This window comes from Pelobates fuscus, chromosome 12 (genome assembly GCF_036172605.1).
Source record: "Pelobates fuscus isolate aPelFus1 chromosome 12, aPelFus1.pri, whole genome shotgun sequence".
In the NCBI taxonomy this organism is placed as follows: Eukaryota; Metazoa; Chordata; class Amphibia; order Anura; family Pelobatidae; genus Pelobates; species Pelobates fuscus.
Genome location: NC_086328.1, coordinates 135,989,737 through 136,013,253, shown reverse-complemented (window position 1 = coordinate 136,013,253; position 23,517 = coordinate 135,989,737). Strand labels below are relative to the sequence as shown.

Sequence of the window (23,517 nt, the reverse complement as noted above, 5' to 3'; positions counted from 1 at the left end):
TCAATCAGGGAATGTTACCAGGTCAACTTACAAAGGGTCAATTTCAAAGAAACCTGCACTTTTTGCTAAATGAAAAAAGAGCACACACTCTGACACACATAAAATCTTTCAGTAAGCTAAAGTGCTTTAGGAGTCTTGAGTGTCCCTTTTAGGAAAAGAGCCTTAAATAATGCAAGATATCTTCAGGGCCGGTGCAAGGATTTTTGACTACACAGGCAAAGATACATTTTACTGCCCCACCCCCCAAAAAAATGCATCTTCACCTGTGTGTCATGTAACCCCTGCCCTTTTGAATTTCTTAAGTGTTTTATATTCTATCATTCGAATATCTTACTCCCTTTTTCTCCTTTGTGTGTCACCAGTTTTGCTGTGTTTTATCTCCTCGTGTGTCTCTTACAACCCACTTGTGTATTTTTTTACTTACTCCAGCCCCTTTGTCTGTCTTTCTTCTCCCCAGCTCCTTTGTGTGGCTCTTTCTTCCCCTCAGTCCCTTTGTACGTCTCTTTCTCCCCACAACCCTTCTGTCTGTCTCTTTGCCCCCCCGTGTGTCTTTAACCCCTATTCAGCCTCTATGAGTTTCTCTTCGTGCCCCCTATACCTTTCATTGTCCCACCTCCCCTCCTGTGCCTTTCAATGTCCTCCACCTTTTATTGCCTCCCCTGAACCTTTTATTATCCCCCTCCCCTCCTGTACCTTGTATTGTCCTCCCTCCCTTCCCTCCTGTACCTTGTATTGTCCTCCCTCCCTTCCCTCCTGTAACTCTTATTGCCCCTCCTTTTCCTCCTGTAACTCTTATTGTCCCTCCCCTCCTCTAACTCTTCTTCACCCCCCTGCTGTAACTCTTCTTCTCCCCCCGCTGTAATTCTTCTCTCCCCCCGCTGTAATTCTTCTCCCCCCTGCTGTAACTCTTATCCCCCCTGCTGTAACTCTTATCCCCCCTGCTGTAACTCTTATCCCCCCTGCTGTAACTCTTATCCCCCCTGCTGTAACTCTTATTGTCCCCCCCAACTGTAACTCTTATTGCCCCCCCCCAACTGTAACTCTTACCCCCCCCCCCCCCATAACTCTTCTTGTCCTCCACACCCCTCATACCTCCCTCATATTGTGCCGCCTTCTTCTCTCTCCATGTAGCGTGGTTGAGCGGGCGGTAAGCAGTAGAGGATCCTGTTTCCTCTCCCGGTCTGACAGGAAGCAGTTTGTTGCATCTCCTGTCAGACAGGGTAAACCGTGGCCTGCCCGCTCGGCCACTCTACAAGCAAAGACCGGCAGGAGGGGAGCACTATGCAGGGTGCTCTCCTCCTGCCAGTCACCCGAGGAGCGCACCTTGTGCCGCCTTATGGTAGCGGCGGTCCTGGATGTCTTCCCACTCCACTAGTCATGGATCCAACTTCAGTGGAGAGGATGTATCTGTTTAAGCAAGGAGAGTATTAATAGTACAGGATGTTTGTACTTCAAAATCAAATGACACATTTATTATGCATAACTTTAAACTCCAGAACATGTATATAAAAAAAATCACCAAGCGCTGCCCAAAGCGTTTCGTCACCTTAAGATGCGACTTCCTCAGGGAATTCAGTAATACGGTGCAACCGCATAAAAGACCACAAAAAAAGCCTCAGCTTGACTAATTTGGGCTGAATTTTGACCATAATGATTTCAGCTCTCTGTAAATTGTAGTTCAGTGAATAACCTCTTTAACATATACTGTAATGTCCAGTTCTTTCTATCGCCAGATCCTTTGCTGTGCTCCTTCTAATGTTGCTGTCGACAATCTGGTGGAACGCCTAGCTGTATACAAACAGAAGATCCTACGGCTGGGTCATCCTGCTCGACTCCTGGAATCTTTGCAGCATCACTCTCTGGATGCTGTACTGGCACGTAGTGACAACGCACAGATTGTGGCTGATATCCGAAAAGATATCGACCAGACCTTGGTAAGTATAGAACTATAGTGCTTACTGCCTCTGACTCTAACCGGCTTGGCTTTGGGAATGTATACACTTGGGTTATTGGTTTGGGTTTGCTGCTTTGGAAAAATTACTTCTGGTAAGTCAATGGACCAGTACAATCTTTGCTGGATTGAATTCTTCTCTCCTTTATTTATCGTGATTGGCTTGAAGTTTCAGCAAGGACATTTTTCTTTATATATTGGGTCGCTCTGATTTATGGAGCTAAATATACACACTGCAACATCCTTGGTTGTTATTGTTTTATTGACGTCTGATTTTTGCTGCCTATCTTGCCAGGGAAAACTCAAGAGTTCTCTACATCATTTAGCTGATAGAGGCTTAATATTGTCCCATTGGAGACTCTTTATAAAGCACAAATATATGTTTCAATCCTCAAAAACATCATGAAAGATTCCATTCTGTATGCACATTAAATCATTACATAATAATGTGTATATTTATAGTTTGCATAAGTGACTAAAGTGTATGGCTAGACCCTAGTTTAATCCATATGTTTAACTTTCAAGTATTTTTTACAAAAGCAGGGCTTAAAATTTCTACTCATCACTGGGCATTAGCGAGTGAAAATAGCCCTAGAAAGTAGAATTTCACCCCAGACCAGTCACGGACACCACACATGGATGGCAACCACCATGGTCTGCCAATCCAACGTGCTGCTAGAAGGATTGACTGTACACAGCATTAGTATACATCTCGGGCTGGATATATGCTGATGCCGGATGTCAAATTGTTGTGGACAGAATATTAACTTTAGTAAAATGCCTATTTACTCTGCATAACTATAATCAGTATTATTCATAAGTTACTTTAAAATGGCCGCTAGGGAGTTACCCCTCCCATCGACTAACCACCTTAATTAACAAGATGGCGCTGGAATGTGGAGGAGAATGCCATGACGACAGTGACATCACACCCGGTAGGATGTACATTAGATGAACCACTTCACACCTAACTAATTATTGATGTATTTTCTCTGTTATCTATAATTATGCATTTGATGTATTCTTGCTTTATAAGGGGCATACCGACCCCCTGGATTAAATTTTCCTTAAGTTTTTCATTAACCAGAAAGTTGTGTCCGCTGTGAATTACTTTTGGGAGGGTGCACACATTTAATTTAACAATTTGGACAGGGGCAGATATACAAAATTATCAAACACTTGGTTAGATCCAAGACAATTGCCGGATGTCAAATAAATTCAGTAATTAAATCTAGCTTCATCAGGAGCGTGAGAGATATTCTATGCCAAAAACAGCACTGTTTGTTTTTATTTGCAAAGCTGCAGGGGGAGCGTTTATGCACCAAAATTAGTTTATTAAGATGAAGTGATTTTGGTGTTTGTACTCTTCCTTCAAGTTTGAACCTAAGAAAGTCTTTGCTTGCCTCTTGAGACACTACACTTCTCCTTCTGAAGCTGGCATGCTGTAAGGAAACTTAGACAGAGAATCTGTAACAATATGTATCGGAAAATATATGAAGGTTTCCATACAAGAGGATTCCATAAAAGAAATGCTGATCTTGGCATGTGTTCGATGCGTTAATTGAAAATCATTTTCTAGCTTCTATTGCTACTTACCCCCTTCACCCGCTACATTAGCTTTCATGTATAATAATAGATTATCAACTTTATTTCTGCCCTTCTGCAATTATTTTGTTAAAACCTAAAAAAACCTATTCCTAATCACTCTTTTCATTTGAACATTTTACAGGCGAAAATGAGAAAGTTACACCGAAAGGAAGATAAATACAGCCTTAAAAATGAAATCAAAACTCTCCGAAAGGAACTAAAGACCAGAGAAGAAGCTGCAATGACTGAGACATTAAAAAACGCAAATGTTATCCTGGCAACAAATACAGGTCTGTGTCCTTAGTACTCGGTGTGTTCAGTATTCGTATTTTACTTGTAGTGATTGCAAACTTGTGAACTATGATTCGCATGGTGTTCAGCTAACCAACATCATGGGAAACTGCAACTCTATGCTCATTGCTATCCACTCCTGTAGATATTCTTTGCTCTATGTCTCTCCTGTGCTCTGTCTCTCTCCTGTGCGCTGCGTCTCCTGTGCTGTATATTTTCTAAATATTATTTGTAGCCACTGTGATGATGATTTTGTTTGATAAAATCATTGACTGTTCAGGCTGTGGAGTGGGATGATTTGTTATAGCACAGAGGCAGGTTTAGTCCTGTGAAACGGTGGTTCCCTACCTTTCTTCACTTGTGAACCCTTTGGCAGCTAATTTCCTGCAGATACACAAACACTGCCACACATAGACACAAGCACTGCCACACATAGACACACACACTGCCACACATGCAGATGCACAGACACACATCTAGATACACACACACACACACACACAAACACACACTGCGACTCATGTAGATACATAGACACACATACTGCGACACGTGTAGATACATAGACACACATACTGCCACATGTGTAGATACAGACACACATATACAAACACTAACACATATACAGATACTCACACCGACACACATGTAGATGCACAGATACAAACAATGACACATATACAGATACACAGGCATACCGCTGCACACTCTGACACACATACAGATACAAACACTACATACATATAGCTTCAGACATACAAAGTCACACATACAGGTAAAAGTTTTAGCCACCTTTCAGTTTCCTACATTTTGGGTGCAGGAGGGGGGCTTCTGCTGGCTGGGGCTGTTGGGAGTTAAGGGCTTGCTCTTCCAGTCTGCTCTCTTCTCTCTGTGTGTGGGTCTGAATATGCTGGAAGGGGAGGAAGTGACAGGCTTTCACTTCCTCTCAGTGATGGCTACCATCATTACTAAAGGGACCCGGTCACGCAGTTAAAGTGCTGCAGAGCGGTTTCCAACCTATGCAGTAGCTCCGCCATTGCGGAATTACCCCACTAATTAGAAATTATATCCCTGTATGTTATGTTTTTGCAATAATTTATCCAATTTAAGTTTAAACATCTGTATGGACTCTGATAAAACCACTTCTTCAGGCAGAGAATTCCATATCCTTATTACTCTTACTGTAAAAAAAACTTTCTTCCAGCCTAAATGCGTGACCTCGTGTCCTATGTATAGCCCTGTTTATGAATAGATTTCCAGATAATGGTTTGTATGGGCCCCGAATATATTTGTATAATGTTATCATATCTCCTCTCAGGCACCAATTTTCCAAACTAAAGAGATTTAAACATTTTTGTAACGGCACCCCCAGGCATAAAAGGGGTTAACAGCCATTTATTAAATCTTCCCCTTCCAGAGACACATGCGCAGCTACTGCAGAACCCCAAACTCCCGAACAGGATACCAAGTAGCACTCCAAACTCCCGAACTGGAACCTCACAAATAGCTGCTAGCAGCTAAACAGGAAAAGCACCCAAGCGGCTTACACTCCTGGCAATCAGTCTCTAACAGCATACAGTAAATCCCCCCCCAAGAACGAGACAAAGCTCCGTGTTGAGGGTCAAGCAGTGAACAGACAGAGCTGTGGGTTTATTGTTCTTATATACACATTAGTATCACCCACAGGGTTTTGGAAAACAACCAATAAACATGTACAATACACTCAGACACTCCCACACAAAATCCTCCCCTCTGCCTGTGATACAATTACCTTACACAATGGGTAATGTAATTATCACAAGCAGAGAAATACAGTTTTTCCACATTATTCATAACTTTAACAGTATTCATCACATTCACATAAAACATTTTCAGAATCAGCATACTCCAAATACAAGCATACGTCAAAATCATACAAATTGGTCCAGTGGTTCAAAAGATAGATCGTAGTCCTTTGTGACCAAATGAAGCATGGCTTTTCTGCCCAAAACCAGTTCCACAGAGTCTTCTATCCTGGAGATAATTGGGAAGTAATCCAATTATCTCCAAGGACAGAGGCAAAACTCCATTGAACACATGGCAGCAAAAGACAATAAAATACATAAAAATATATAACTGTGCAGCCATTGCATAAAACGGGTACATTCAACATATCCCGAGATAGCTCAGATCTGAGCACACATTATTACTGAATGGCGCTCAGATCACACACATACAGTTCAATTACCATGGAGCCAAAGTCTTTCCCATAGTCTTTCATTATACGAATGGGCTCCATGGCTTAGCTATCTGGGGTATCACTGCTCAAACAGGGCAAGCACCGAATGACCCGGCTTTCGTGTCTTTGCAGGGGAAAATCAAGCTTTTTAACATGGGGACATAGTCCAGAGGCAACAGGCGGGCAACCAGGCTCCTCCAATGCAATGTGGCGAGATTGGTCTTGTCACAATTTTTAACCTTTCTTCGTAACTAAAATGCTCCATTCCTTTTATCAATTTTGTAGCTCGTCTCTGCACTTTTTCTAGTACCATAATATCCTTCTTTAAAACAGGTGCCCAAAATTGCACAGCATATTCAAGGTGTGGTCTTACCTTAAATTTCATTTGCCATTTTAGTGCCCAATCCCCCAATCTATCCAAATCCCTCTGCAGCAAGGCAATATCCTGCTCACATGTTATTACTTTACAGAGTTTTCTGTCATCTGCAAACACTGAAACATGGCTTTCAATGCCCATTTCAAGATCATTTATAAATATGTTAAAAAGAATCCTAAAACAGAACCCTGAGTGACACCACTTACCACCATTGTCCAGCCTGAAAATTTACCATTAATGACAACTCGTTGTTCTCTATCCTTAAGCCAATGTTCTACCCAAGAACAAGAATAATCATCTAGACCAATTTCTTTTAGTTTGAAGACTAACCTATTGTGTGGAACTGTATCAAATGCCTTGGCAAAATCTAAGTAGATCACATCCACTGCAACACCCTGATCTATACTTCTACTTACGATAAAGTTTTAGCAGTGTTTAAGTGGAGGAAATGCACATTCGTATTAAGACCCATAGGTATTCAATACCGTCAGTTGTAGTATAATTTTGAAACCTTTATTATAATTTTATCGCAGATTTACATTTTTATATAGAATGAATGTTTAGCTTATGTGCTTTATTCAGGAATCTCACTTTTAACTCTATCATAAATAATTGAAGCAATTGGCCTGGAATGGTGGTTCTAAGAAAAAAGGTTTGTGACTTTCTTTGATCAAAGGCCTTTTTAAAACTTTTATATATGACTAAGTTCATCAGCACAAAATCAGGTGTTGTCTTGGCTCTACGGCTAGAGATTTCTAAATGTAATCAGCACAAATTGTCTAATGATCCCACATTTGTGGATGCAGCATGCCTCTTTGAGAAGTAGATTTTCTATGCTAATTACCAGTAATTGTTTGTTCTGGAATTAGAGTGCTAAGCACATCAATCTCATTCTATTTTCCAGGTGCTTCATTAGATGGGCCTCTGAAATTTCTTTCTGATAATTATTTTGACCTGGTGGTGATAGATGAGTGTGCCCAGGCCTTGGAAGCTTGCTGCTGGATCTCATTGCTGTTTGCTAAAAAGTGCATTTTAGCTGGGGATCATAAACAACTGGCTCCCACAATCCTGTCTCACAAGTAAGGAAGCAGAATTTGCAAAAACACATTTCTTTTTATTTATTTACTATAATGTTTCTGTTCCGTGTAAAATCACATCTGAAAGGATAGGCTGACTTTCTTTGACACTCATGTCCAATCATGTTTATATAGCTGCTCGCTACAGCAATCCTAATATTCCATTGCACCTCTTCTAAGTTACCTGTGCCACTGTAACCGCTTATCTGGACATACCTGATGGAAAGGCTCTGGGGTCGACCATGCTAGCTCTTCCTCTTGTTCTCGTGCCAGTATTGAGAGATTTTGTTTTGTACCAGAAGCGAGGCATTTTGAAAAATGTAATATACATTTTATAGAAGTATAAAATGGGGAGATCTGCCCGATATAAAATTTATAGAAGTATAAAGTGGGGATATCTGCCCCATTTAGCTAAAACAAAATGTCTCTAAAACAGTTGGGTTTGTTTTTTGTTTTTTGGGGGTTTGGTGTTATCTACTTCTCCCAATAGAAATCTGAATAATCTTTTGTGCAGAGCTGCAGAGAAGGGTCTGTCACTCAGTCTAATGGAACGATTAATTGAGAAGTACGGAAATTCTATCGTTAAGATGCTGACCGTCCAATACCGTATGCACCAGTCTATAATGCAGTGGGCATCACAAGAAATGTACGAAGGGAAACTTCTTGCACATTCTTCTGTTCAACATCATTTGCTCAAGTAAGTAAAATAAAACCGGCTGCATATATCTACACACTGAGAGCCAAGTAACAGTGCATTATTAAACCATCCCTGTGCACAGGATATATGTGTTCGATCTTTTTACAGCTTTGCCATAGATGTAACCGATTTTCCTGCTTGGTTGCCAGTGTTAACTTTCGGATATTACATCGGAATCACTCAGTGTTAAAATGCACTGCAGGGAATACAAGTTCCACCGTAATGTAATTCCCCCCTTTACACCAAATTAAAAAAAGAGAAATTTACGCTTGCAATGAATATAACAATGAATATATAGCACAAATCTGAGCTTCCTCTGAACCTCAATGGATAGCCGTTCAGGATATGAGCGCCCTGAGAATTGTGATGATCCCTTGCCGTTTTTATGGAAAATTGTCAGGAGAGAACAGACCTTGGAGCTCAGCAATCTGTTTCTACACCACATGCATCCAGCCTCCCCCTCATTGTATTCCCCCTCCTCCTTTAACGTCACTATGCAGTGCAGATCAGCCATGTGTGAGTGACAGTGTTATCAGTCCCATCCTAGCCACTTACACTGTTTTAGAAGCAGATTAACAAATGTGTGATTGTACTTTACTCAGGCTCACATTGATTGATCTGCATAGTTATTGAAAGCAGTGGGTGGGCTAATACGTTCATATGAAGCCTCCCAGCGTGCATGCTCTGAGCACAACTCTTTTCAAAGGCTGAGCATGATGAGACACATGGTTTAAAGCTTCTGGAGGATTGAGTATTTAATCTCTACCCTATTAATATTATCAACTACAGCCCATCGTATTCTGATTATAGATTTGCTGGATGTACGTGATGGAAACCGTTGTCCCCAGGGATTGCGTTTCTCTGTTATCGCTTGATTGATTTCATTTGGTGGCAGAACGTGATATTTTGGTTCAGTGATGTAGTTGTAGTTCACAGGTGCTTCTTGACTCCTTCATTTTGTATTTTTTTTAAATAAAAAGAAAAAATTAAAAATCTTACTTGACCTTTCTGACTACCTGCCCCTCCTACCTATTCGCTCTAAATTAGAGGGAATCTAGCTTCAATCAAATGTGAATTCCCTATGCAAAAGTTAAGCCTGCATTGCTTTATTTGAGTGCTGGGGCCCAGCCGCTATTGCTGTAGTTTTCAAGGCATTTAAAGGGCACCAATTATGCAGGTTTTGTCAGTATCCATACTGGAACAGATGTTGGGAATATCTGAGTTCTGTACGGTTCATGTGCTTTGAGGACTAGGATAGGAATTATTGCTCTATTCCTATAGTCCAGCTTCGCTCTATGCATGAAAGCCTGTATTACGTGTTCTGTGATCTCAAGGAGCTGGTGAAATATGCAAAACTGCTGTGTGACCTTATTTTATGTTCTATGTTATAGAGGGGGTACAGGCAGTCCTTTTTAGAAGACAATTCTCCTGTATACACAAGTGGTAATCCTGTTCCCTATACAGATTCCATTTTTGTTTAAGAACAGTTGACACACAGATTAATCCCCAATAATAACAGATTTGCACGAGAGTCTAAAGTATACAGATTTAACACCTAATAATGCAATTTAATTATGGTAAGGACCTTCCAGACCTGCGCTACTTTGGAGTAGCTGCAATCTTGTCTGAGTAATGTGACTAAAATCCCCTTTCTGTCTTAAACATGTGATTTCTATGTGTTTTTTTATTTTATTTATTTTTTTAGTTTTCACATACCCCATTTGTGATAACACTGTGTTGGTAGGAAGTGCTTCATAGATATTTGTGTACCATCAATACACACAGAAGGAATAGTGGGCAGTTGAACAAGTGAAATCAAGGAGAATAAATTGTTTGCTGAGATTTTATTTTTATTGAATCTGCTAGAGACCTGCCAGGAGTGTCGCTCACGGAAGAGACAAGCATGCCCCTGCTGCTGATTGACACGGCCCATTGTGGTCTCTTTGAAATCGAGGTGGAAGATGAGCAGTCTAAAGGGAATCCAGGTAGGACAATCTGTTTTGTCTAGGAAACTATAGGTTCCATATATAATGGAATCCTGTTACTCTCCTGCACCTTTTGTTTTTGTGTGAATTTCTTGTATAGGTGGTGCGACTTGATGAGACATGGATGTTTTATGTAATAATTGTTTGTAACTGGTAAATAACTGTTACTTTTGATAAGAGTAAAGAAATGAATCCATCACATACAATATACTGCATTCTCTCTCGCTCTCTCTCCTTCTGTACACATACAATATACTGCATTCTCTCTCTCTCCTTCTGTACACATACAATATACTGCATTCTCTCTCTCTCTCCTTCTGTACACATACAATATACTGCATTCTCTCTCTCTCTCCTTCTGTACACATACAATATACTGCATTCTCTCTCTCTCCTTCTGTACACATACACTATACTGCATTCTCTCTCTCTCCTTCTGTACACATACAATATACTGCATTCTCTCTCTCTCTCCTTCTGTACACATACAATATACTGCATTCTCTCTCCTTCTGTACACATACAATATACTGCATTCTCTCTCCTTCTGTACACATACAATATACTGCATTCTCTCTCTCTCTCTCTCTCTCCTTCTGTACACATACAATATACTGCATTCTCTCTCGCTCTCTCTCCTTCTGTACACATACAATATACTGCATTCTCTCTCTCTCCTTCTGTACACATACAATATACTGCATTCTCTCTCTCTCTCCTTCTGTACACATACAATATACTGCATTCTCTCTCTCTCTCCTTCTGTACACATACAATATACTGCATTCTCTCTCTCTCTCCTTCTGTACACATACAATATACTGCATTCTCTCTCTCTCCTTCTGTACACATACAATATACTGCATTCTCTCTCTCTCTCCTTCTGTACACATACAATATACTGCATTCTCTCTCTCTCTCCTTCTGTACACATACAATATACTGCATTCTCTCTCTCTCTCTCTCCTTCTGTACACATACAATATACTGCATTCTCTCTCCTTCTGTACACATACAATATACTGCATTCTCTCTCTCTCCTTCTGTACACATACAATATACTGCATTCTCTCTCTCTCTCCTTCTGTACACATACAATATACTGCATTCTCTCTCTCTCTCCTTCTGTACACATACAATATACTGCATTCTCTCTCTCTCCTTCTGTACACATACAATATACTGCATTCTCTCTCTCTCTCTCTCCTTCTGTACACATACAATATACTGCATTCTCTCTTGCTCTCTCTCCTTCTGTACACATACAATATACTGCATTCTCTCTCTCTCCTTCTGTACACATACAATATACTGCATTCTCTCTCTCTCTCTCCTTCTGTACACATACAATATACTGCATTCTTTCTCTCTCTCCTTCTGTACACATACAATATACTGCATTCTCTCTCTCTCCTTCTGTACACATACAATATACTGCATTCTCTCTCTCTCCTTCTGTACACATACAATATACTGCATTCTCTCTCTCTCCTTCTGTACACATACAATATACTGCATTCTCTCTCGCTCTCTCTCCTTCTGTACACATACAATATACTGCATTCTCTCTCTCTCTCTCTCCTTCTATACACATACAATATACTGCATTCTCTCTCGCTCTCTCTCCTTCTGTACACATACAATATACTGCATTCTCTCTCTCTCTCCTTCTGTACACATACAATATACTGCATTCTCTCTCTCTCTCTCCTTCTGTACACATACAATATACTGCATTCTCTCTCTCTCCTTCTGTACACATACAATATACTGCATTCTCTCTCCTTCTGTACACATACAATGTACTGCATTCTCTCTCTCTCTCCTTCTGTGCACATACAATATACTGCATTCTCTCTCGCTCTCTCTCCTTCTGTACACATACAATATACTGCATTCTCTCTCTCTCTCTCTCCTTCTGTACACATACAATATACTGCATTCTCTCTCGCTCTCCTTCTGTACACATACAATATACTGCATTCTCTCTCGCTCTCCTTCTGTACACATACAATATACTGCATTCTCTCTCTCTCTCCTTCTGTACACATACAATATACTGCATTCTCCCTCTCTCTCTCTCCTTCTGTACACATACAATATACTGCATTCTTTCTCTCTCTACTTCTGTACACATACAATATACTGCATTCTCTCTCTCTCCCTCTTCTTCTGTACACATACAATATACTGCATTCTCTCTCTATCTCCTTCTCTACACATACAATACACTGCATTCTCTCTCTCTCTCCCTCTCTCCTTCTGTACACATACTGCATTCTGTCTCTCTCTTCTTCTGTACACATACAATATACTGCATTTTCTCTCTCTCTCTCTCTCTCTCTCTCTCTCTCCTTCTGTACACATACAATATACTGCATTCTCTCTCTCTCTCCTTCTGTACACATACAATATACTGCATTCTCTCTCTCTCTCTCTCTCTCCTTCTGTACACATACAATATACTGCATTCTCTCTCTCTCTCTCTCTCTCCTTCTGTACACATACAATATACTGCATTCTCTCTCTCTCTCTCTCTCTCCTTCTGTACACATACAATATACTGCATTCTCTCTCTCTCTCTCTCTCTCCTTCTGTACACATACAATATACTGCATTCTCTCTCTCTCTCCTTCTGTACACATACAATATACTGCATTCTCTCTCTCTCTCTCCTTCTGTACACATACAATATACTGCATTCTCTCTCTCTCTCTCTCCTTCTGTACACATACAATATACTGCATTCTCTCTCGCTCTCTCTCCTTCTGTACACATACAATATACTGCATTCTCTCTCTCTCTCTCTCCTTCTGTACACATACAATATACTGCATTCTCTCTCGCTCTCTCTCCTTCTGTACACATACAATATACTGCATTCTCTCTCTCTCTCTCTCCTTCTGTACACATACAATATACTGCATTCTCTCTCTCTCTCTCTCCTTCTGTACACATACAATATACTGCATTCTCTCTCTCTCTCCTTCTGTACACATACAATATACTGCATTCTCTCTCTCTGTCTCCTTTGTATGTTAAAATTCCCCCGTTTAATGCATGATTGCACTAAAGTTTCTTTAATGAATGTAATACTTTAAAAATCTCCCTTTAATAAGTTGTTTGTACAGAAACTGTATTATTTGCAAATATTATTTATGAAGGTCAATGTGTTTAATATATAAACAATATTAAATGTTCGTGTTTTTGAAATACACATTGTACAGACATCACTAGTGTGTAATCTAGTAAAAAGGCCTTTAAAAAAAATGTGTTATTTAATTAAATAAATTTCTTCTGTCAGGGGAAGTTCGTCTGGTAGATTTGCACATACAAGCTCTCACTAAAGCCGGAGTGAAACCTCGTGATATTGCGGTCATAGCACCATATAACCTGCAGGTGAGGCTCTCTAAAAACACCACAATGTATTGTTTTGAAATCAGGGTTCCCTGCCAAGTAGGACATTCTGAGTGAGAAGAAAAACACAACAACAAAAAAAGCCCTTTGGACATTTCTGCATCCTGTTCTGTGATGTGCTTATGTAGCTGTGAGACCGTAAACCTGTTAGGTGACCACTTTCTGTAACGTTTATTCTGAAATAAAGTGCTTATGTTTATTTGCTTTCCGAACTCCCATAGTCCACCCGGAAGAAACCGATTTAAATGAAGGATTTCAGTTATAGATTTCTGTTTTAGTGCTTTGCTAGGAAGAACATAAGGGATTTATTGTTTGTTGTGTTCATGTATGCCCTTAGAAAAACAAACCGTACAAGGTTACTTATTTAAAATGTGTTTAACAAATCATTAAAGATCAGCTCATCTGACACACAAAGGTCATCTTTAGTCATTTGTATTTTTATAAAACTGTAGGAACTCTCTCTGGAAATAGTTAATGGCATAGTCTACCCAGTACCTGGGTTTCATTTGGCGATGACCAAAAATACATCAAATATATGTCTCTGTCTATCTGTGTGTGTGTGTGTGTGTGTGTGTGTATATATATATATAATATGTGTGTATATATGTATATGGATAATTTTATTTATTTACTTGTTTGTTGTTGTTGAGAATGGCACTCTCCAGGTTCTATTTAATTGACTGTCAAATAGTTTTAGAGCCGTAATGAGATGTGTAAGCTCTCAGGGTGTCTAAGCCTAGCCCTTGCACCTGTCATTGCCATCCAGGATAACTTTATATAGATAAAATGTTTTAGAGAAACTGAATTATCTGAGTAGCTGGTGATGGGTTACGGCTCTAGATGCTGGGAGAACTCCAGTTTGTGTCAGACTGTGTAAACCCATTTGACACCCCAACACTCCTTGTTTTATGTCTACAACATGAGCTGTAACGATTTCACTGCTTGGAATGTCCCATGAGCAGTGCTTTATGGTCACAGCAAGGATTCTGGAAGTTGCAGTTCCATCCTTAGCTTTATACTGTAGAAAGCCATCAGCTAAACAACTCCCAGAAGCCTAGGGCATGAAATCATGTGCAGTTGTATAATTGAAGCAAAACTTTTACATACTGCAGTTGCAAGGGAGTAGAGAGGCAATCTGAAACAAGATAATTATAATTTATTTAAAAATCACTGAGTTAAGAAACAGCCAGCATAACTTATTAGAACCTATCCTGAACATTGCACCTAACATGTAGTACCTGGAGTCTCTCTATTTAAATGATCTGATGCCTAATGTTAGGATATTATTCTATTAGGCTCAATAAATACATTAAGAAGCAAGTGACATTGATTCTAGGTTTGGTGAAAGGATCCTTTACTGCCATAAGGACATTGAGCTAACGTATTTCAGTGAGGTTTAAAGGGAGTCGATTATCAAAGAGTGACCTGCACTGGATCTTATGAATAGTTTAAATATCTTTCTTTCCAAAAGGTAAAAACTATGAATGGAATCATATGGAGCACTTTACAATGTGACAGTTAAAGAAAGGAACTGCATAACTAAGTTGCAGCTTGCAGAGAACAAACTATTTGTACGCTGAGCCAAGGCTGTACTTAAATGTATCTGTGCCTTGGAAGCAAATTTACCATCCAGAAATGCCCAGTCGAATATTATGTGATTACTGGAACAATACTGCCACATTTTATCTTTATAGAATCAGAATACTTTAAATCAGGCCCCCCCCCCCCCCCCCCCCGCGCAAATGTTGCCGAACTACAACTCCCATGATTATTTCAATGAAACAGATAGCCAGGGAATCATGGGAGTTGTAGTTCAGCAACATCTGGGGGGGGGGGGGCCGCAGGTTGGACAGCCCTGCTTTAAATGAACACTACAAACTCCTTCTTCTAGGTGTTCACAGAGTGTCCCCTCTGTCATATTTCATACAAAGTGCCCGTTTCAAGATAAATCATCACTTTTGTAAACTGTCTGGGGTGCACACTCCAAGCTGTCAGACAGCCAGTAGAGAGCTCTTCCTGAAAGTGAAATGGAGGCTTCTATTAGAGTATCATTGTGGCAAAGATGCCTCTGCCACAAGCTCCTTCGAGGAGCATGCTGGCTAGCCTCCTGCCCAAGGACTTAGTCTTAATGCTAAAAGACTTCGTGGGAATTCCCTGTATGGTTCGGGAACCTAACAAACCCACGAACTAAGGACCACCCGGATGCTTGTTAAGCCCTATTGACACCTTTTAACGATTCACACCTCAGTGTTCTAAGTGTTCGGCTGGGTGGCCACCGTTTGTATGCACGAACTCGTGGTGGCGGCCATCTTGTTTGCACGAACGCAGGCAGTGGTGTTTGGTCGTCGAGTGCATGGAACTAAACTCTACCTCGCGAACAACGCTTAGCTTCCATCATCGCCTACGTTCGGTTCTTTACATCTTGGAAGGACACTGTTCGGTGGAATCATTTGAATGGATCGGGTGAACAAGCTCCACGTTACAACAATGGACTGCGTTCGGTAGTTTGTTCATTTTTATACTCCCGAAGTTGACTGACGGCTACCACTTTTCTTATGGAACTATTTTGGGCAGGAGCCTTGTGTGCGGTCGGTCAAAAGTTGACTTCCATGGAAAATCCGAACCACTGAACCGATCTGAGTGATTCTTGTGAGGTTTACATGGATTTTGGCGGTACTTTTGGGGTGTTTGGAAATTGTGTTTTTTTGTTTGTTTGTTTTTCTCTGTACCTGGAGATAATTGAGTTAGTGCAGTTCCTGGCTCAATTATCTCTCAGGCACAGGGGAGGAGTTTGTGACATGTATACATTCTGTGACTGTGCTTCCATTAAACAGATGACTTCTCAGCTCAATAAAGTGGTCTGGGTGCCAGGTCCATCTAGGGTTAACCCTGCAGCTGTAAACACAGCAGTTTCAGAGAAACTGCTATGTTTACATTAGGGTTAATCCAGCCTCTAGTGGTTGTCTCATTGACAGCCACTAGAGGCGCTTCTCACTGTGAAAATCACAGTGAGAAGACGCTGAAGTCCATAGGAAAGCATTGAGAAATGCTTTCCTATGAACTGATTGAATGTGCGCACGGCTCTTGCCGCCCATTTGACGTTGACGTCGGAAGAGGGAGTTCCCCAGCGCTGAGGGAGACCGGCACTGGAGACAAGTAAGAGTTTAACCCCTTCAGCCCGGCGACGGTGGGACCCTGAGAGAGAGAGAGGGGGGGAACCTAAAGACTTTATAGTGCCAAGAAAACGAGTTTGTTTTCCTGACACTATAGTGGTACTTAAAAGCCTGGCTCATGTGTGGGGGCACACGTTATGGTAGCTCGGTGATCACTAGGAAACGTGTTTGGCAGAGGTACCCAGTCGGGGTACCAGGCGGTCTGCCGCAATCATTACATTCAATGCTTTTCTGTAAGAAACACTGCAGTCGCAGCATGGCAGTGGCTGTCTGTGCACTGTTCCCTGATTCTTCTCTGTGAGATGCATGGCAGTTGCTGTCTATGTGCACTGTGCCCCGATGCTTCTCTAGGAGAAACACTGCAGTCACAGCATGGCAGTCGCTGTCTCTGTGCACTGTGCCCCGATGCTTCTCTATGAGAAACACTGCTGTCACAGCATGGCAGTCGCTGTCTCTGTGCACTGTGCCCCGGTGCTTCTCTGTGAGAAACCCTGCAGTCACAGCATGGCAGTCGCTGTCTCTGTGCACTGTGCCCCGGTGCTTCTCTGTGAGAAACATTGTTTTGGTGAGGAGAACATCAGTAATGATGATATCCCAGAGGAAGAATAGAGCTACGGCAAGGGACTGTCTCTGGATTAGAAGGAAGTTAACTCTTTATTTTGAGTCATGGGGCGCCACGTAATCGGAGTAGTCAGGAAAGGATGTGGTACTGAGAGAGGAAAGTGAAAGAGGTGAATGTCTACTCCTACATTCACACACTGACGGTTCACACAAAGCGTTCCTGCATTCATGCTGATGCTGCACACAAACACACCCTTGAATCCATATTCACCCCTGAATTAATAAATGCAATTACACTCTACATTTATATTATCTTCATAGATGCACTCACACTGCAACTAAAATTCACACTCACACACAGTGCCGAGAACCTTCCTTTTATTAAAACCAAAATGCTGTTTGTGTGCGTTTTGCGGGTGGCTGGCAAATTTTAGACCTGGCTGGTAGTTTAATACTTGAAATGTTGAGTCCTAATCTGTTAATAGTAAATGTATGTGTGTGCATATAGCTGATGTGAAACATCCAAAGACTTAGAGAGAGAGAGTGTGTGTGTGTGTGTGTGTGTGCTGATTATTTCTTACCCATCAATCCCTAACACTTGGCTAGTCTCAGGAATGGCAGAACCATGTTTCAACACATGAAGAACAGCATGACAAATCTTGAGGACATTGAGAAAAGGTGCACACTCAACGTTGAACTGACAGAATGAACAAAATGAAAGAGCGAATAATCTGTTCGATAAATAAGTAGGCAGAGAAAGCGGCAACAGTATAGGAGGAAAGCTGATCATGGAAAAGTAACAAATAACTAGATGTGTCAGTTCTGAAGGAAATCAAATAGCAGAATAGATCAACAGGATAAACAAGACACCAGACAGAATAGGAGATATATGTATGTGTATATAGTTCTACATAAAATTGTAAAGCGCTACGGAATCTGTTGGCGCTATACAAATGGCGATAATAATAATATTAAATCGTTCTTAGACAAATGTAGTTAAACCACCAAATTGTCCACATTCTTCTGCTGTATGAAAACCTCAAGCACTAATATTCTTATCAGTAGTATCGTGTGATGTTCCAGGGATTTTGCCCTTGGAATTCTATTATATTGAAAAGACATGCTATTGCTGTCCTCGTTGAGGACCCAGACAGAAAATAAACCTGTACTTGCAATACCACAAATGTCCTCCACACAGCTCCGTTTATAAGCAAAAGTCTTTGAGTCCTTACTTTAAAAAGTTCTAATAATGCAAGCAAAATATAATTTTATTTGATATATTTCAAATTATTATAGACTGTTCCCAAGATAATGATAACATCTGAATATGGAAAATTAATTAGCAGAACCATTCTAGAATTTTAATATAATTTAAACTGCGTTTTAAATATTCTTTTCAAGTATCACTTTGAATTTGAAATATGTTTGAATTAACCGAGGGAGTCTGTACGCTGGCATGTGAAAATAGCCACTAGGGGATCTGTATTACCGTATGCTTTGTTCTTGTATAAATAAGCATTAAGTGAGGAGTAGATGCTATGTTTTTAAAATGTATTACTTAATGTTCAAATCAGGTTCTCACCCTCCTGCACGCCCCAGCGGCCTAGAAAGCATTCTAAGCTCCGTTTAACTGTATTCCTGCACATCTATTTACCAGTATTCCTGTATTCCTAAAAATGGCTGTCCACTTATGCTCGTTATACGACAATACATATCTTTAGCACACTTAGGAAGTCATTTCAGAATTATGTTAAAAATATATACTTTTTATGTTAGTTTTTAAGCAGTATTATTAAATGTATTATATATATATTCAATTCATTATTTTAACATTCATATTACAATAATATCCCTTACGTGTTTTGCTAACTACTACTTCTGATCCTCCCCCCCTTCCCTTTAATATGTAGAATAAAGCTTTATTTACTTTTAGACCTTGCTGTGCTGGTCTTCTCATGGAAAAATCTAAGACAATCCAATGTTTCCGCATAGGGATGCAATGGGGAACCAGTGCACGTATGCGGCAAATGCCGTGCTGTGCCAATCAGCATATCCTCATATGGGGGGAGCGTGTTCAGCATCTTCATGCAGAGTTTGAAAATCCAGTATAAATCGAAGGACTACACCAGGAAGAGCCTCTGAGTGACCGCCTCTAGAGGTGGCTTTATGTACAAACGGAAACATTATCTTTCTCAGAAAAAAATGTTTTTACAGTTGTCAAGGTCCAGGCACAATCTCTTTGCACCAGAATCACTACATTAAGCTACAGTGATTGTGGTGCTTAGTGTCCCTTTAAGTCAATATTTAATACACGTTTCCCTGCATCAACATTAAAGAGATACTATAGGTAACAAAACAAATTTAGCTTAATTAAACAGTTTAGTGTAAATCATCATCAATCATCTCTGAAGTCTCTCTGCTCCATGCTCTGCCATGTAGGTGTTAAATCACTTTTGTTTATGTTTATGTAGCCCTAAGCCACACCTGCACTGGCTGTGACTGAGCAGCCTGCATGACAAAAATTTTAACTTTGTAAATTATCTTGTGCTCTGTAAATTAAACTTTAATGTCTCTTGCAGAGTCTAGCAAGCTATAACTGAGCAGGAGATAAGAAATTCTAAATTAAACAGACTGTGCAATAAAGGAAGCTTAAAGGGACAATATAGTCCCCAGAACAACTACAGTTTAATTTAGTTCTGGTAAGTATAGCATACCCCTGTAGGCATTTTGCAGTAAACACTGTCTTTTCAGATAAAAGGCAGTGTTTACACTACAGCATTGGGACACCTCCAGTGGCCACTCCTCAGATGGCTGCTAGATGTGCTTCCTGAGGCATTGCTGCACATTGTGCAGCAGAGACATTCAGTGTCTCGACCCTCTGCATGGAGACGCTGAACTTTCCTCGTAGAGATGCATTTATTCAATTGGATCATCAGAATTGACTGTCTCAGCCAATCCAATACTTTCCTGGCAGAAAGCATTGTAATTGGCTGAGATCATGACTTCTCATGATGTCCGCTAAGGAGGCAGATCAGGGGCAGAGCCAGCACCAGCAGACTGGAATAAAAGTAAGATTTTACATTTAGGGGAGCCAGGGTTGCTACATAGTGTTGTTAACACTATATAGGGTAATGAATACATCATTGACCTTATAGTGTGCCTTTAAACATTAGATCTCACTTCACAGGAATTGTAGTGAGCCTTTAAACATTAGGTCTCACTTCACAGGGATTGTTTAGGAAGGCTGTGTTAGTCACATGCAGGGAGGTGTGACTAGGGTTGTATAAACAAAGTGATTTCACTTCTAAATGGGATATAAATTGAGCAGTGACTTTGTCTACTAGACAGCCACTAGAGGGAACTTCCTGATTTATAGCAAAGATTTTCTTTACTAGAGCGTCGCTGGACGTCCTCACGCTGTGTGAGGACCTCCAGCGTCTCTCAATTCCCCATAGGAAAGCATTGAAAATCTTTTTCAATGCTTTCCTATGGGGAGCGCTAATGCTCATGCGCGGCATTGCCGCACATGCGCATTAGGTCTCCCCGGCTGGTGGGCGGGATCAGTCTCGCCCACCAGCCGACGGAGTCAGTAGGAGGAGCGGCATGGAGGAGGAGGCAGCGACGAGCTGCCTCAGGTAAGTCACTGAATGGGTTTTTACCCCTTCAGCAACTGGGGATTGGGGGGTGGGAGGGAGAGGGAACCTGCTGTGCCAGGAAAACGGATTGTTTTACTGGCACTGGAGTTTTCCTTTAAGGTGTATACTATACATTAAGCTGTATACCGTACATTATGCTGTATACTACACATTAAAGCACCACTGTAGGCACCCAGACCACTTCAGCTCAATTAAGTGGTCTGGGTGCCAGGTCCATCTAGGGTTAACCTTGCTTGCTGTAAACTGCTATGTTTACACTAGGGTTAATCCAGCCTCTAGTGGCTGTCTCACTGACAGGCGCTTCCGCGCTTCTCACTGTGAAAATCACAGTGAGAAGACGCTGACATCCATAGGAAAGCATTGAGATTCAGCGCTGACGTCGGAAGAGGGAGCCTGGCGCTGGAGAAAGGTAAGAGTTTAACCCCTTCAGCCCCCTTGAGCCTAGCGGGAGTGGGACCCTGAGGGTGGGGCGGGCCTAAAGGCCCTATAGTGCCATGAAAACAAGTTTATTTTCCTGGCACTATAGTGGTCCTTTAAGTGATATACCGTACATTAAGCTGTATACTATACATTAGGCTGTATACTAGACATAAAGCTGTATCCCGTACATAAAGCTGTATCCCGTACATTAAGCTGTATGCCGTACATTAAGCGATATACTGTACATTAAGGTGTATACTATACATTAGGCTGTATATTGTACATTAAACTGTATATTATACATTGAGCTGTGTACTGTACATTAAGCTGTATGCCGTACATTAAGCTGTATATTGTACATTAAGCTGTATACTAGACAATAACCTCCATGCCGTACATAAAGCTGTATACTATATAATAAGCTGTATACTGTACATTAAGCTGTATACTATACATTAAGCTGTATACCGTACATTAAGCTGTATGCCGTACATTAAGCTGTATACCATACATTAAGCTGTATACCGTACATTAAGCTGTATGACGTACATTAAGCTGTATATTGTACATTAAGCTGTATACCATACATTAAGCTGTATACCGTACATTAAGCTGTATGACGTACATTAAGCTGTATACCATACATTAAGCTGTATACCGTACATTAAGCTGTATGCCGTACATTAAGCTGTATACCATACATTAAGCTGGATGCCGTACATTAAGCTGTGTACCATACATTAAGCTGTATACCGTACATTAAGCTGGATGCCGTACATTAAGCTGGATGCCGTACATTAAGCTGTATACCATACATTAAGCTGTATACCGTACATTAAGCTGTATACCGTACATTAAGCTGGATGCCGTACATTAAGCTGTATACCATACATTAAGCTGTATACCGTACATTAAGCTGTATACCATACATTAAGCTGTATGCCATACATTAAGCTGTATACCATACATTAAGCTGTATACCATACATTAAGCTGTATGCCGTACATTAAGCTGTATGCCGTACATTAAGCTGGATGCCGTACATTAAGCTGTATACCATACATTAAGCTGGATGCCGTACATTAAGCTGGATGCCGTACATTAAGCTGTATACCATACATTAAGCTGTATACCATACATTAAGCTGTATACCATACATTAAGCTGTATGCCGTACATTAAGCTGTATGCCGTACATTAAGCTGGATGCCGTACATTAAGCTGTATACCATACATTAAGCTGGATGCCGTACATTAAGCTGGATGCCGTACATTAAGCTGTATACCATACATTAAGCTGTATATTGTACATTAAGCTGTATACCGTACATTAAGCTGTATACCATACATTAAGCTGTATACCGTACATTAAGCTGTATACCATACATTAAGCTGGATGCCGTACATTAAGCTGTATACCATACATTAAGCTGTATACCATACATTAAGCTGTATACCATACATTAAGCTGTATACCGTACATTAAGCTGTATATTGTACATTAAGCTGTATACCATACATTAAGCTGTATGCCGTACATTAAGCTGTATACCATACATTAAGCTGGATGCCGTACATTAAGCTGTATACCATACATTAAGCTGGATGCCGTACATTAAGCTGTATACCATACATTAAGCTGGATGCCGTACATTAAGCTGTATACCATACATTAAGCTGTATGCCGTACATTAAGCTGTATACCATACATTAAGCTGGATGCCGTACATTAAGCTGGATGCCGTACATTAAGCTGGATGCCGTACATTAAGCTGTATACCATACATTAAGCTGTATACCATACATTAAGCTGTATACCATACATTAAGCTGTATGCCGTACATTAAGCTGTATGCCGTACATTAAGCTGGATGCCGTACATTAAGCTGTATACCGTACATTAAGCTGTATGCCGTACATTAAGCTGTATACCGTACATTAAGCTGGATGCCGTACATTAAGCTGTATCCCGTACATTAAGCTGTTCTGGTGACTATATTGTCCCTTTAAAGTTGTGGGTTGAGTTGTAAATGAAGTGGCTTTGTTTCACTTGCTTTGAGGAATATCTAAGATCCACTATTTATCACGTTATTGAAGTTACACATATTCT

The 23,517-nt window shown here is 40.6% G+C and overlaps 1 protein-coding gene across 1 annotated transcript in view; it reads left to right on the top strand.

The window, feature by feature from the left end:
• IGHMBP2 (immunoglobulin mu DNA binding protein 2) overlaps positions 1–23,517 on the top strand; it is a 57,976-nt gene that overhangs the window by 10,691 nt on the left and 23,768 nt on the right. Inside the window, exons 6-11 of the mRNA XM_063438127.1 lie at positions 1,734–1,934; positions 3,681–3,828; positions 7,328–7,502; positions 8,014–8,196; positions 10,063–10,181; positions 13,486–13,580. Coding sequence (XP_063294197.1) covers positions 1,734–1,934; positions 3,681–3,828; positions 7,328–7,502; positions 8,014–8,196; positions 10,063–10,181; positions 13,486–13,580 — 921 coding nt within the window. The remainder of the gene's footprint in view (positions 1–1,733; positions 1,935–3,680; positions 3,829–7,327; positions 7,503–8,013; positions 8,197–10,062; positions 10,182–13,485; positions 13,581–23,517) is intronic.